General features: G+C 39.2%; 1 protein-coding gene across 2 annotated transcripts in view; it reads right to left on the bottom strand.

Annotated features, from left to right (window-relative positions):
- Positions 1-13,571, bottom strand: part of LOC117459744 (bone morphogenetic protein receptor type-1A-like) — a 52,045-nt gene that overhangs the window by 20,970 nt on the left and 17,504 nt on the right. For both annotated transcript variants that reach the window (XM_034100836.1, XM_034100837.1), the window contains exons 2-3: positions 11,455-11,559; positions 502-748 (exon numbers count right to left, since the gene is read on the bottom strand). In XM_034100836.1, the coding sequence (XP_033956727.1) occupies positions 502-568 (67 nt within the window). In that variant the 5' untranslated portion in view covers positions 569-748; positions 11,455-11,559. The remainder of the gene's footprint in view (positions 1-501; positions 749-11,454; positions 11,560-13,571) is intronic.

Genomic DNA, 13,571 nt, shown 5'->3' with positions numbered 1-13,571 from the left:
ACACACACACACACACACACACACACACACACACACACACACACACACACACACACACACACACACACACACACACACACACACACACACACACACACACACACACACACACACACACACACACACACACACACACACACACACACACACACACACACACACACACACACACACACACACACACACACACACACACACACACACACACACACACACACACACACACACACACACACACACACACACACACACACACACACACACACACACACACACACACACACACACACACACACACACACACACACACACACACACACACACACACACACACACACACACACACACACACACACACACACACACACACACACACACACACACACACACACACACACACACACACACACACACACACACACACACACACACACACACACACACACACACACACACACACTCTTCTGGGTTTTTGCAGTGAAATTAATTAAAGTGTCTTACCGTCGGCTCTGAGGGTCAGCAGGAGCGCGGCTGCCATGACAGCCAGACAGAGCGATGGACCTGCCATCCTGCAGCAGAACCTGAGACTGAAGCTGGACCTGAACCGGAATCTGGAGTTTTCGGAGATCTGATAACTCCTGATAAAAGTCTTTAATCCTCAGCAGGAGTTCAGGGAGGAGGAGGGATGATGGGAGATATCACAATATCAGGTCTTCTTCTGTTTCACTGGCTCTTTGGGTCCAAAACCCTGAAGAAGAAGATGCAAGGTAAGTGAACGCATTCAGTATTTATAACAGTAAACGGTATAGATTTGCACCACCTAGTTTCCGTTCAACATAACCATCACTTCAGTCACATGCTTTTATCACATGGCAATACTTATGTTGATGTATAATGTTGTAATCATTTTTATGCCATGACGTTTGTATTTTGTTTTTGCTTTGTAGATTTGGGGCTAGAATACATTTTGATTTGATTTGATTTGACTTAGATCACTTACTTGTTAATAACATTACATATGTACAGATTTAAGTCAGGGATGGGCAATATTTTAATGTTATATCTTGATATTATAATTTATATATTGTCTTACATTTTGAGTATCATGACTTTTCGCTCACTCTCTCCTCTTTGCCAAGGTGTGCCTGATCTACATCCTTGAGTTTTAAACCTATCACTAAAATGAAAGCCAACTCCTCATTGGTTAGGTTAGGACCCCCACCCCCCCCTGTCTTCAGTGTGCCGTGACCTGTTGGCCCCTGAAGGCCCGACACTGGCCTCTGACGGTCCGACTAACTACCAAATTATTTGTCCCGGGATGTTCTGCAAATTGCCGGCGCTGGCCCTGATAACGGCATGTCGCAATTAGTAGGCGCCGAGAGGGATGGAGTGTGTGTGTGTGTGTGGGGAGGGGGGAATTAGTGGTGATGCGTGGCCGGTGTCCGTCACTTTTAATTTGCCCGAAGGGGACAAAGAGGTCCGACCTGTGACCCACTTTTCACACATTTCTGGCAGAACAAAGTCTCACACACACAGTACATGAGTAAGTGTGCATGTGTGTATTATTGAAAGTGAATAAGGGGGAGCGTATTGGGATGTGAGACAGGGAAAGTGTGTGTGAAAGAGTGGATGTGTGTATGAGTGTGCATGTTTTTCCATCTTTGTGAGGACCAATTACCAGCGAAAATCCATATGAGGACATTTTGGTCCCAACTAATTTGAAAGGAATGTTAAAAGTTACAATTGAAGACAAACTGAACTAAATACTGACTCATTAAATATAAACAACAAAATCTGTGTTAAAAACAGCAGGAGAGCGGGAAGTGGGAAGCAGGGCTTGGGAAAATAACGAAGCTAACAGCTAAGGCTAACGGAGGTTCCAATTAAATGACAAATTATTCGTATTTGGCGAAAGTAAATTATAACATTATCCTATTTTCAAATGTAATCCTGTAAAATTTAGTTTTTATATCAAAAGCAAATAATTAAATAAAAAGCATAACCACTAAAAGGCAAATGCTTATAATAATTTATTTGGTATCAAATTGGGTATCTGTTAAACTGCACGTATTAGTATCGACTGAATCTTTTTAAGAGATCAGCACTACGTGTTTAAAGGCCATGTTAGTTTTGGGTTTCATAACAAAGGTGTGTGTGGTTTTTTTATATGAGAGAGGGAGTGAATGATCTGTGTGTTGATAACTGAAAAGTGGAAATATTTTCACCTCGCTGCCACAACAAAAACTGGAGTTTGTTAGTCGCTCTTTGCTCCATTTAGAGACCGACAACAACAGCAGGATGGTGAGATAACACACATTCACACACACAAATACACACATTCACACACACACTCAGAGCGAGGGAGGGCAAGACGAGGCAGGTTCAGGAAGGACCGTCTGTTGTGAGCCCCCAAGACAGGAAGCACACCCTTCCTAAATCACCCAACACATCCATTTCCCTTTGAAAACACAAGGCAAGACGCCTCGCGCACACGCTCACGCACACACATATATATATATATATGACTAGTGAGTGACATGGAGACTCACTCACACAGAAAGTATCACTCAAAGACAACAAACGATAACATCTGTCAACTCGCAGTGAAAAAGAGATAAAATGCACATTTCTCAAAACCCTACAAAAAAAGCCTCTGGGTGTCGGGTAACTTTCACTCCTCCTCCTCGTGTTCAAACTTGTCTCTAAATCCTTCGGTGTGCTTCTCCGTCAAACAACAAACTCATTCTTCCCTGAGCAACATATTTTGTAATGCACCAGTGTCTTGTTTCTGTAGACTTCTTCAGATATCAAATACTCAATGCACATCTAAAGCAAAATGCAGTTATTTGCAGAGTCAATTCCTACATGTAATTTGTCCTAAGCTCCAAACCGTATTCTACAGAGTGAATAAAATATCCTCTTTTGGGAACAGATCCTCATTTTAATAGATATTTCTATGAGACTGAATAAATAAATGATCATTTCCTCTCGTAACGCCAATCATATCGCAGAGATATCGGCCAGACGAATCACAATTGTTTTTTTTTATAAACTGCAGCCCTGACAGATCGTCAAATTGTATGGAACATTTTTTAAAACATGCAACATGTTGAATGTTAAATGTAGGGGTATTCTGACCCTTACTCACAAAAGAAAACATGGATTTAAAAATATATATATATTTGAATAATCCTGATTTTGATCTTTTGATATAATATTCAATGTAAATACTGCTTTATCTTGCTTTTATTTTACTATATTTGTCCCTATTTTTTAATGTTATTATAATGTTCTTAAGATAGTTCCGTATCTGTTTTTTTTTAAACGTTTGTTTTATTTTTATATAAGCACCACGACACCAAGTCAAATTCCTCGTACGTGTCAACCTACCTGGTAATAAACCTGTTTCTGATAATATAGCAGCTCTATACTTTTCCTCCTGACTTGCTTCCTTTGGGATTCGAACCCGTGTCCTTTCCCTGCAGACACTTCATCTGCGAGTCCCTCAGCTAACAGGCGTTGCTCAGGATACCTGGACGTCATGACATAAAAATCTTGGAGGACGGGGAATGAAAGGGCGTATTGTCCGCGGCCCCACCTGAGCAGAATAAACCCGCCCTTATAGGGAACCACTGAGCCATAAACCGGCCCCCCTCAGGGGAAGGAATTTGAGGTCACACCGCTCCGGGGATGCTGGGAAATTCGGAGAGATGGAAACCCAAGCGGAGGGTAAAGAGTTGTAGAATAAAGAGAGCTCTTAAAAAAAAAGCTACTGGGTATAATAACTTTTCATTTGACTGCAGAGGGAGCCAGCAATAAAAAACTATTATGTAAAATGATATTCTACTGCAGAAACTTATTGGTCAATCTATGACTTTAACGTAAAGTATTCAATTTTATGTGGAGCTTAAACGATTCATCAATTTGTTAATTGACACTCAAATAATCAGATACTGTACTGAAAATGTATGAAGCAGTCATTCATCAAGAATGTTGTTCCTGCTTTTCCTTTAAATAAGATATACTTAATAATCTAAATGACATTTTGACAAAATCAACCATTTAAATATAGCACCTCAGTGATCATTACTGATATGTTTCCAACTATTTTAACCATTTTTCCAGTACTTGCTTATAATTTTCTCTTATGACGTTCATTTCCTGTAAACCAAGAAACAGCAAGGATAATTTGTTGTATGTAAAACAATACTAACATCTTTGTGACTTTACTTTGACATGCCAATTATTTCTACAGTTTGACAAGAGCCAACTTTTAGCCCTTGATATTGTTTTGCAACTACAGACACAATTTGTTTTTTAGGATCAATAGTATACATCAAATTTACTTTTAGAAAAATATTACCTACATGACATGTCACTTGTTAGACGCTTTTATCCAAAGCGACCTACTCAATACTGTGGACAATCCCCACACGAGCAATTTGGGGTGAAGTGTCTCAGGGACACAACGACATGCTGACTGCAGTGGGGTTTGAACCTGTGACCACCTGATCCGAACACCATCGCACCATCCACTGCACCACACACACACCCTTTTAATATGCTTCTTTTACTGTGGAAGACATTTAAAAAAATAACTTAACTACTTCTCTAAAATGCTGTATGTTCGCAAACCAAGGCATAAACTAACTTATGGAAAGGTTGTGTGTTTACTGGGAAAAGGAGTTTACGAAATCAAAATGTAGGACATCTTGTTTTGGAAAGTGCTTCAGTGCCTGCATCTGATTTACTAACCTTACATCACTAAGCTCCTCCAAGCGCTGTTAAACTACTAGATAATGACACTCGAGGCATTAATAATCCATGTCTTGATATTCTCCCCCTCCCCAATTCCTCCTGCATTAAGAGGGGCCAGACATCAATAATCAATCCTTAATGCGCCTCCACTTCCTGCTCTGGGAGAATGGCGGCAGAGTAAATAAACGCCACAAGAGACTTGATTGGAGGACCGGCAGCTCCTGAGCTCTACAAATAAATGTAGTAATGAGGGAGAGAGAAACGTTTGTTTTCACATATTAGTTTCATCCCAAGCTTCTTATCAGTCTAATTAATGTCAGTATCTGATGCTAGGGGTCTAGCTCTTAGAACTACAACTAAAGAAGGACTATATTTATTTTGAATTGTTTTTACTAGAGCAGCACTATTAACAGAGGTCTTTCCCTCTCCTCTCGAACACAAACAGACCGGCTGAAAAAAAAGCCCCCCAACAAACACTGAATTAAGCCGTTTTACTTCAGAAGTCGGAGTTTCTCTGTTGGACACTGGGCTACGAGCTAAAGGCTAACGGGAGTTCACAGTTTCTCTGATAACTTGTGATCCAGCTCATCAGGTTTTGAAGGAGAGCAGAATGTCTCATAGTTCTCCTTCCCTTTGGTTAAAAGTGCTAAAAACTGTGAATAAAACAGGTTTTCTCCTTAACATTTCTTCAACTTGTTTCTCTGATAAATAAAGTCCCAGACGTGCGACGACTACAATCTATCATCCAGTTAAATAAAGAGTTAATAAGCATCAAGATCTAAAAAGTGTGTTGTAATAGGGTGTCCTAAAACTGGATAAAAAAAGTCACTCAAATATTTATTCTGGTAGACAACGCTAAACGCTACTCAAAGCATCAAAATGACACGTCTCTCAAACATCTGGGATAATCACTCAACTACATAACTTACATAGGTCAAGTCGTTTTTATATATTTTATTGTGGATATTTTAACATATATATCTGTAATAATAAGATTATTATACTTTGAATAATCGTTAGTCCATCATTTCGAGTGGATGTTTTTTTTTTGTACATACTTGATGGGGCTTTCTGCACCTAAATTCCCAGAAAGCATCAAGTGTGGGAGAAAGGATGATGAATGCTTAGGTAAGTGGTATTAATAATGCAATGTCAGTTTTTAGGAAACACTGGCAGCCCTCCCAGAGATGTGCTCATGGGTTTACGGGAAATAAGTCATTCAGCATTAAAGAACATTAGGATGAAGCTCAACATAGACATGGGTTATTAATTGTATTTATATAGCATTTTTCAAGCCTAGGAACAAAGTGCTTCCTACGTTTGAATATTTACATAACAGTTCATATAAATCCAAACTCCTTTGAAGAAAAAAAAGAAGCTAACGTCACATGACTTCACGTTACCACCGCTAAGCTAACAGCAGCTAATGTTCAGTGAGATGACATTTAGTAGTCTCGTTTAAACACTTGTTAAGAGCCGTTTTTAAATTCGCCAGTGAGTTATTTACTGACATTTGTTTATGTCATAGAGCAAAACGTTAAAATCACTTCAGCTTATGTTTAACACCGACCTTATTTCCGGAGTCTAACCAAAAACACATCGACATCCAGACTATGAATGTATAATATGTGCAATATATATATATATATATATGCCGTTAAAAACTGTGCAATAGATAGGGCTGCTAAATCCTCTGTTACAACTGTTACAGGATGTGTTTTTGTTTCTTAGGTAACATTGTCTTTGGCTCTTTTCTGCTGTAACAATGTACATTTCTGTGTGACGAATAAAGGTATTCTGATTCTGATTAAACAGGAAGTAGTAAAACGACGACTTATTTCAGGGTTTAAGGACTCATTCCTGCACCACTCTTGCATTTATTTTTCGGCATCCTATCACATTGCTTTCCAGGATCTTAAATCACCTTTCTTTTGACTTTCTGTATTTTCTTCCCCCAGTCTCCATTTCCATTTGCTGCCTCTTCCCTCCCCCTTTCTCTCTCTCTCTCTCTCTCTCCCCCTTCTCCTTCTCCCCTCTCTCCCTCCTCCCCTCCAGGGGCCCCTCCTTGCAGGCAGGCTTCTGGGTGCTGCAGCAGCCTCTCTGCCCGACATGCCTTTCAGGGCCTGAGAGACTGCAGCCAGACTTTCTGGCTCCACGGCCATTGTTTGCTTGGCTGCTCTGCGCCTCATCCCCGGCGATGGATTAGCATAAGAATACCCCGGGCCTCTTCCTCCCTGCATCTTCATCAACATCCTTTATTTAATCCCATGAATTCTTCTTGAATTGAACTCCCAGAAATCTTCAGGTCCGCTGCAACTCTTATTACTTTTAAATCCAGACTGAAGACTTTTCTTTTTGCCGCTACTTTTAAATTGAACTATTCTCATCTCACACTGCAACTTGTATTCCTGTACCTGTTATTCATGTTTTATTATCTTTGCTTTTTAATGATTCTAAATGTATTTTATGCGCTCAATGTCTTTCATTTTTGTAAAGCACTTTGAATTGCCTTGAAACGTGCCTTGCCTTGAATACACCATTACAAGATGATTCTTGAACCCCAACTCTGACTGTCTTTCTTCAGTGGGGTTTAAGTAACTATGGAGTTTGAATAGACCTTCAAAAGTGCGAATGATCTTTGCTTCTTGTGAATAATTACATTTCTTAATTTTAATGTTTTATCTTTATGTCTATTATCTTATAATACCCCGGGCCACGGTGATCGCCGCTGCGGGACTCTTCCTCCCTGCATCTTCATCAACATCCATTATTTAATCCCACGAATTATTCTTCAATACAACGTTACGAGGGTGATTCTTGAACCAGGTAACAGAAAAGTAAAAGTCTCATTGGATTTATTTGATGCCATAACCACAAACAAACGTACCAGTGGTTTCTAACTAGTAAACTATAGTTAATGAAGGGCCTAGTAAATGAGTAGTACGGGGAGTAACATTTAAGGAACATGCTGTTTCCCTCCAGATATTACAATGCGTACTTTTACATTATGTTGCAATTGTTATGTAAAGAAATAAATCACAACTCCGTCTTGCTTCATCTATTGGGGTTCAAGTAACTATGGAGTTTGAATAAACCTTCAAATGATCTTTGCTTCTTGAGAATAATTGCATTTCTTAATTTTAATGTATAATCTGTATGTCTATTATCTTTAAGACAATTGATTACAGGACAGAAACTCATGATATGGTAACTTTAGAAGCATGTACAGCAATGTAAATATGTAATTACAAAAACACAGTTCTAAATTGACAATTGAACGTAAATAGAATTGTCTTAGTAATGATGATACTTTGCTCAATTATTCATTCATTTATCTACTCGGGGACTGATGTCCCATGTGATGGGCAATATATTTGATATGTTATGCGGCATCAGGAAACTAATTTATAGATTAATGGTACATTTCTGCCTTTTGCAACGAAAAAGCCACAATAAACTCCAGATTTCATATCTTTCACATACATTATGGTAGTAGTAGTTGTCTTAACAGTGATCTCTGTGGAACACCACATTACCAAATATTGGAAATTATAATGTACCATTAACATTTACAAACGGAATGATGATATTTGTTGAACTAGAAAAACGTTAATAGATCTTTTTTTTTTTTTAATGATGACTTTTGGACTTTGAGATATTGGAAAAAAACAAGATAACACAAGTTGGAAATAATTCTACGCAGTCACCACTAGGATACAATTGTGAGAATAGTAAGATTCTAATACCATTAGTTTAGCCTAATCTTTATCCGGAGGAAAATATGAACATTAAACACAATGAATAGACGTGCAATCATTATACATGACATGAGGCATCCAACTATTCAGTACAGCCCTAATAAATAATAATCAGTAAAAAGTTATCAGTTTTTCTCGGCCCCTTGCGGATAATCAGACTTTGAGCCGCACGGGTATTAAGTAATAAAATATTACAAAGGGGTTCCCTGAAGGTGATATTAATTAGTCCTGTTTCTATCCATCACTGGCACAACTGAGCCTTAAAACAAACACACTCAAGACCATAAAAAAAAGAAATTAGGATCATAAATCACTCCGAGCAGACGCTCCCAGTTAAACCAGACAGCTCCTGCTCTTGCTGGTAACTCAGTGTTCCTGGTCTCAGTACTAAAAGGTGATTCTATGAGTAAAACATGAGAAAACATGAATTGGGTAAATATTAGAGTGTTACAAAAGTCTGAATTGTTTTTAATTGAGCAAAATCGTTATGCAATAACCTAAAATTAAACAATTCAGTCAATCACTTATATTTAGCATCTTAACCGTTTACTTGTGCATTATATTAATGTACTGATCTTGCTTTTCTTTACTTTCTCTTGTTGTTGCATTGAACCTTAGCTGCTGTAACACAAAACAAATCCCATTGAAAGGCTAATAAAGACTTATGATCTGGTCATAAGACCTACAGCAAGGTCCGGCAAAAAAAGTGGTCATGCCAATTAGTAACGATGCTGTCTGAGTAATTCTTCAGCCCTTTGTTTATCATCCTTCTTGAAGTTGAAGAAACTTTTTTTGCATATCAACGCCAGTCCCCTCCTCCTCTTCCCCCTTTCCATACTGTTGCTATATTTGTGGGAACCAGGTAACGGAAAAAACACAGAGAAGTCAGGGCTCTGACAACTTTGGACCAACTTTGAGCACACCAAAAACGCCAGAAGACCCTCGTCGCGACTTTATAGACTTTGCAAGCAAGGAGTAAAACGTAGCACAAGTTGTTTGTTTTAAAACCTAATAGGGTGGATGTGGTCTGAGTAATAGTCAGAGCCCTGTGTTTTCCATCTTGAAGTTGTCTGTCAGCTTATCAACACCAGCCACCCCCTCTTCTTCCCTTCCTTCTTAAACTGAATTGTGGGAACCAGGTAATGGAAAATACACCCCAACACACACTATAGGAAGTCCTAGCTCTGATAGCGACTGTGAGAACTGCCACCTCTTTCTCAGAGAGACAGGAAGTTTACTGTTAAGCCCTCTCTTCGCCCTCACCTCCTGTCAGTCACTTTTTGTTCTTCTGTGGTGTTTTTGTGGATTTTCTGCCTCGCTGCTGCACTGGTCTGATCCCAGTATGAAGGAGTGGAAACTGGAGCATAGACAACTTTCCCCAAATACGTAAAGATATATATAGCAGACTCTGTGTGTGTGTGTGTGTGTGTGTGTGTGTGTGTGTGTGTGTGTGTGTGTGTGTGTGTGTGTGTGTGTGTGTGTGTGTGTGAGAGAGAGAGAGAGAGAAAAAAGTGTGTGTGGGTGGTCTGGACTCAGAAGTGAGGTCGGACGGTTTCATCCACCATGCCGTCTTGGAAACTGCAGCCAGGCCACGGAGACATATAGGTGGTCCAGTGTGTGTGTGTGTGTGTGTGTGTGTGCGTGCATTTGCAAGAAACCATTTTTGCCAAGTTATTTTGTAGCTTTAATCCACATTTTCTGTGCGCTCTCTTTCTGTGCGCCAGTATGCAGTGTGTGTGTGTGTGTGTGTGTGTGTGTGTGTGTGTGTGTGTGTGTGTGTGTGTGTGTGTGTGTGTGTGTGTTGGGGGAGAAGACATATGGGAGTGATTTTGTGCTGCAGACTGGCCGGCTCTGTTTGAAGGTCTGTCAACGAACTTGAGTCACTTCATCATGAAAACACGCTCACACAGAAAAATCTGCACCAGTGCTGTTCTTTCACAAACTCGTCATAATCTAAATGCATTTACTGTCTGTTATATTTCTTTCAAACATTTTATTCAAAATATTTTCATATGCATAAACAAATTGTTGTATGTGTAAGCCTACTTGACAATAACTCTGAAATTCCATGTTTCCTTTTAAAGTGTCTCAAGCCAGTCAAAATGGAAAATTAAAACAGCTGTTGACCTGCGGAAAACATTTTGGCACAACATTTCATTGAAGTATTTTTATTGTATTTTTGTGTCCGTGGCAGGGAGACGAAAAACAAAAAATACATTTTGTATGTTTAATTTATAAAAAAATGATTTGTTCATAACAGCCCTTTTGCATTTTCCTTTTATATTTTTGTCACAATCCGTATACATGCGTGGGGGATTGTGTAAATTGTGCTGCTTAATGAAAGATTTGTGTATAATCTATTGATAAAAAGTAATCAACAAAATGTACCAGTCAGTCTTGATAAATTGGCTGCATATTAACTTTTCAAAGAGATAATAATATTTCAAGAATTTCCAGGACAGGCTCAGCAGAAACAGACGAAGACATGACCTCACCTTTTACACACATACATATATCAATACACACTCTTTTTCTTGGCAAAGCATTACTTCACCGAACACACGCACACAAAATGACACATACACAGCCTTGGGGCTCAGTGTAATCACAGCTCTTCCTGCTCTGTGGTTATTAATCAAACCAGATGACAGCTCAAATGACCCAATCATAGCCTGTGATTAAAAGCCAGGAAGCCTTCTGATTGGCCGACTCCACCTTCAACACTGGGGGTCAAAGGTTAATCTACTCAAAGAGCAGGAGTAGACGGAGGTGGGGTAATTAGGCTTTAAATAATACGAGTAATCGCTGATAGCACAAACAAATGATGTATGTTTGTGTGTGTGTGTGTTTGAGTGTGTAACGAAGCTGAAGAAACACACTGAAAAGTCACAAAAGAAGTGTACAATACACACAATTTAATGTGTGTGTGTTTCCGTACCTGACTGGTGGCTCCATGGTACAACAGTGTGCGTGTCGGTGCACTGCTCCATGGGAAATGCAGTCTTTAAGCAGAGGAAGCCGGAACAACATCACAACCACCGACCTGTTCAAACAAAAAATACGTTAATACATGATATTAACCTCTTAAGCCCCACGGACCCGGTTCCGGGGCTGAAATCGCGTGATTTTATATCCATATAACGGAAAAAAACGAATTTAACTGATCTTTTTCATTTATAAAAAAAACAAAAAAAAACACACAATGCTAACACTGACCGTCTGAATTAGCCCAGAGCGAACAATGCTAAACTATTACTGCACCGAAAATCACTCCTAGCTCCCTTATTACTTATCCTAGGAGCACATCCAACACATCGTTTATGATCGTAAAGACACAGAATCTAACGGTGCCCACCTCAACACAAAGATACAAACTCGCGACGTTAACAAAAACGTACATCAAAACATGTGGCGCTAGGTAGCCACAACCGCTAACATGGCTTACCTTGGTCAAAACTGGTCTTCAATGGCATTAAAACGATAAAAACGATGCTGTAGTTAATCCATAGGTTAATATCCAATGTGACTGCGTCCCCTTTGAAATGATTTCTGATCATCTATAAGCAATAAAACAGCTTTTCCGTTTCTAGCAGTCAGAGCAGGGATATTCCTACGCTCTGCAACAAGATTGCATGCGCCAAGACGCAAGCTTTTTTTTAATTTTACATGAGAATCTATGGGACGATTTCCCATCGATTCTATTGGCTCTAACGGTCAGGAAGAGATGTCACATGTCAAAATCGAGCAAGGGGAGCCAGAGATAGGTCAAATCCACCCAAATGGCCCCAGAAGAGGTTTTTTTTTGCTAAATCTGTCTAAAAAAAAAAGGTAAAATATCACTTGTTTTGCATTAATTGGATTCTTTTGGATTCCTAAAGCTTTTAGTCTACTAATCCATCATCCAAGGTTAGTTTTCACTACAAGTACAAAATATGTTTTGGACGGACACTATAATTTACAGTTTTTTTACCACGTTCAATCTGAATTTTCTTTAAAATAAAAAACATCTATATTGATTCTGACTTTTCTACATCCAACTCACAGGTTTATCATTACTTTGAGAAAAAAGATTATTAATTTAACCCTTTTAGAAGGGAAGATATGGTCATTTGTTCTGGGAATGTCATCTTCGAGCCTGAAACCTGAAAAACAGGCTTGGGGCCTAACAGGTTAACAGATGATTGTTGACCACTAATGAACTTTAAAACTAAAACACATGCAAAATACTTTTCTGCAAAAGGGGTGTAGTTTAAGTATATGGGGTGTGCCTAAACTACACCATAAAAACCTCAAACACACACCTCTGTCTGCCATTTAAAGCACTTTTTTATTGCTCTTTTTGATAAGTGCTATCCTAACACCCTTTATTATTATAATACTAATTATTATAATTAACCACACAAGATATGGTAGTTAACAGATTAATTTAAGCTGGATTCACACCTGGGAGTGGCAGGGTGCAACCAGCCGCAATAATACAATGTTCTGTCGGCATGTTCTCCAAGTGGGAAACGATTATTTATAATGTAGGTCAATGTGTTAAAGGGCGTCATCTACTGATTGGCTGCATGCACTCTCCTGCTGCATTTAGCAAAAGAGTGCTTTGCCGTTGTGATTTTGGCATAATAGCCTATAATCTAGTAGATATGTTCCTAACAACTAATTTCCTTTAGGTTAAAAGAGTAGTTTAAACTTCTACTTTAACAGATACACTTTAGGACAAACTAATCTAAAAGGTTAAAGATTGTCTAAGAAATGTTGTGTTTATAACAAAACACTCGAGCATTGTACTATTTGTACTTCCTTTTAAGACTCAGAGTTGCCCTTTATGCACAGGCATGGCTCACCTGGAACAAGCCGACTGCCTGCTATAGAAGCATCTTTATGACCGGAAGGACTGATACAAACATGTGCTTGATTCCTAGAAGCCTTCAGGGACACACAGACTCCTTGCAGCCTCAAAGCCAGCAGACCCTCCTCCGGGACTGCTGGCCCTGCTCCGTCATTAGATCAGAGCTGATGTCATTGTGTTTGTGTCTGGCTGCTGTTTGTAAA

This window comes from Pseudochaenichthys georgianus, chromosome 15 (assembly GCF_902827115.2).
Source record: "Pseudochaenichthys georgianus chromosome 15, fPseGeo1.2, whole genome shotgun sequence".
Classification (NCBI taxonomy): domain Eukaryota; kingdom Metazoa; phylum Chordata; class Actinopteri; order Perciformes; family Channichthyidae; genus Pseudochaenichthys; species Pseudochaenichthys georgianus.
The sequence above is the reverse complement of the archived record's forward strand: the minus strand, read 5'-3'. Positions and strand labels throughout refer to the sequence as shown.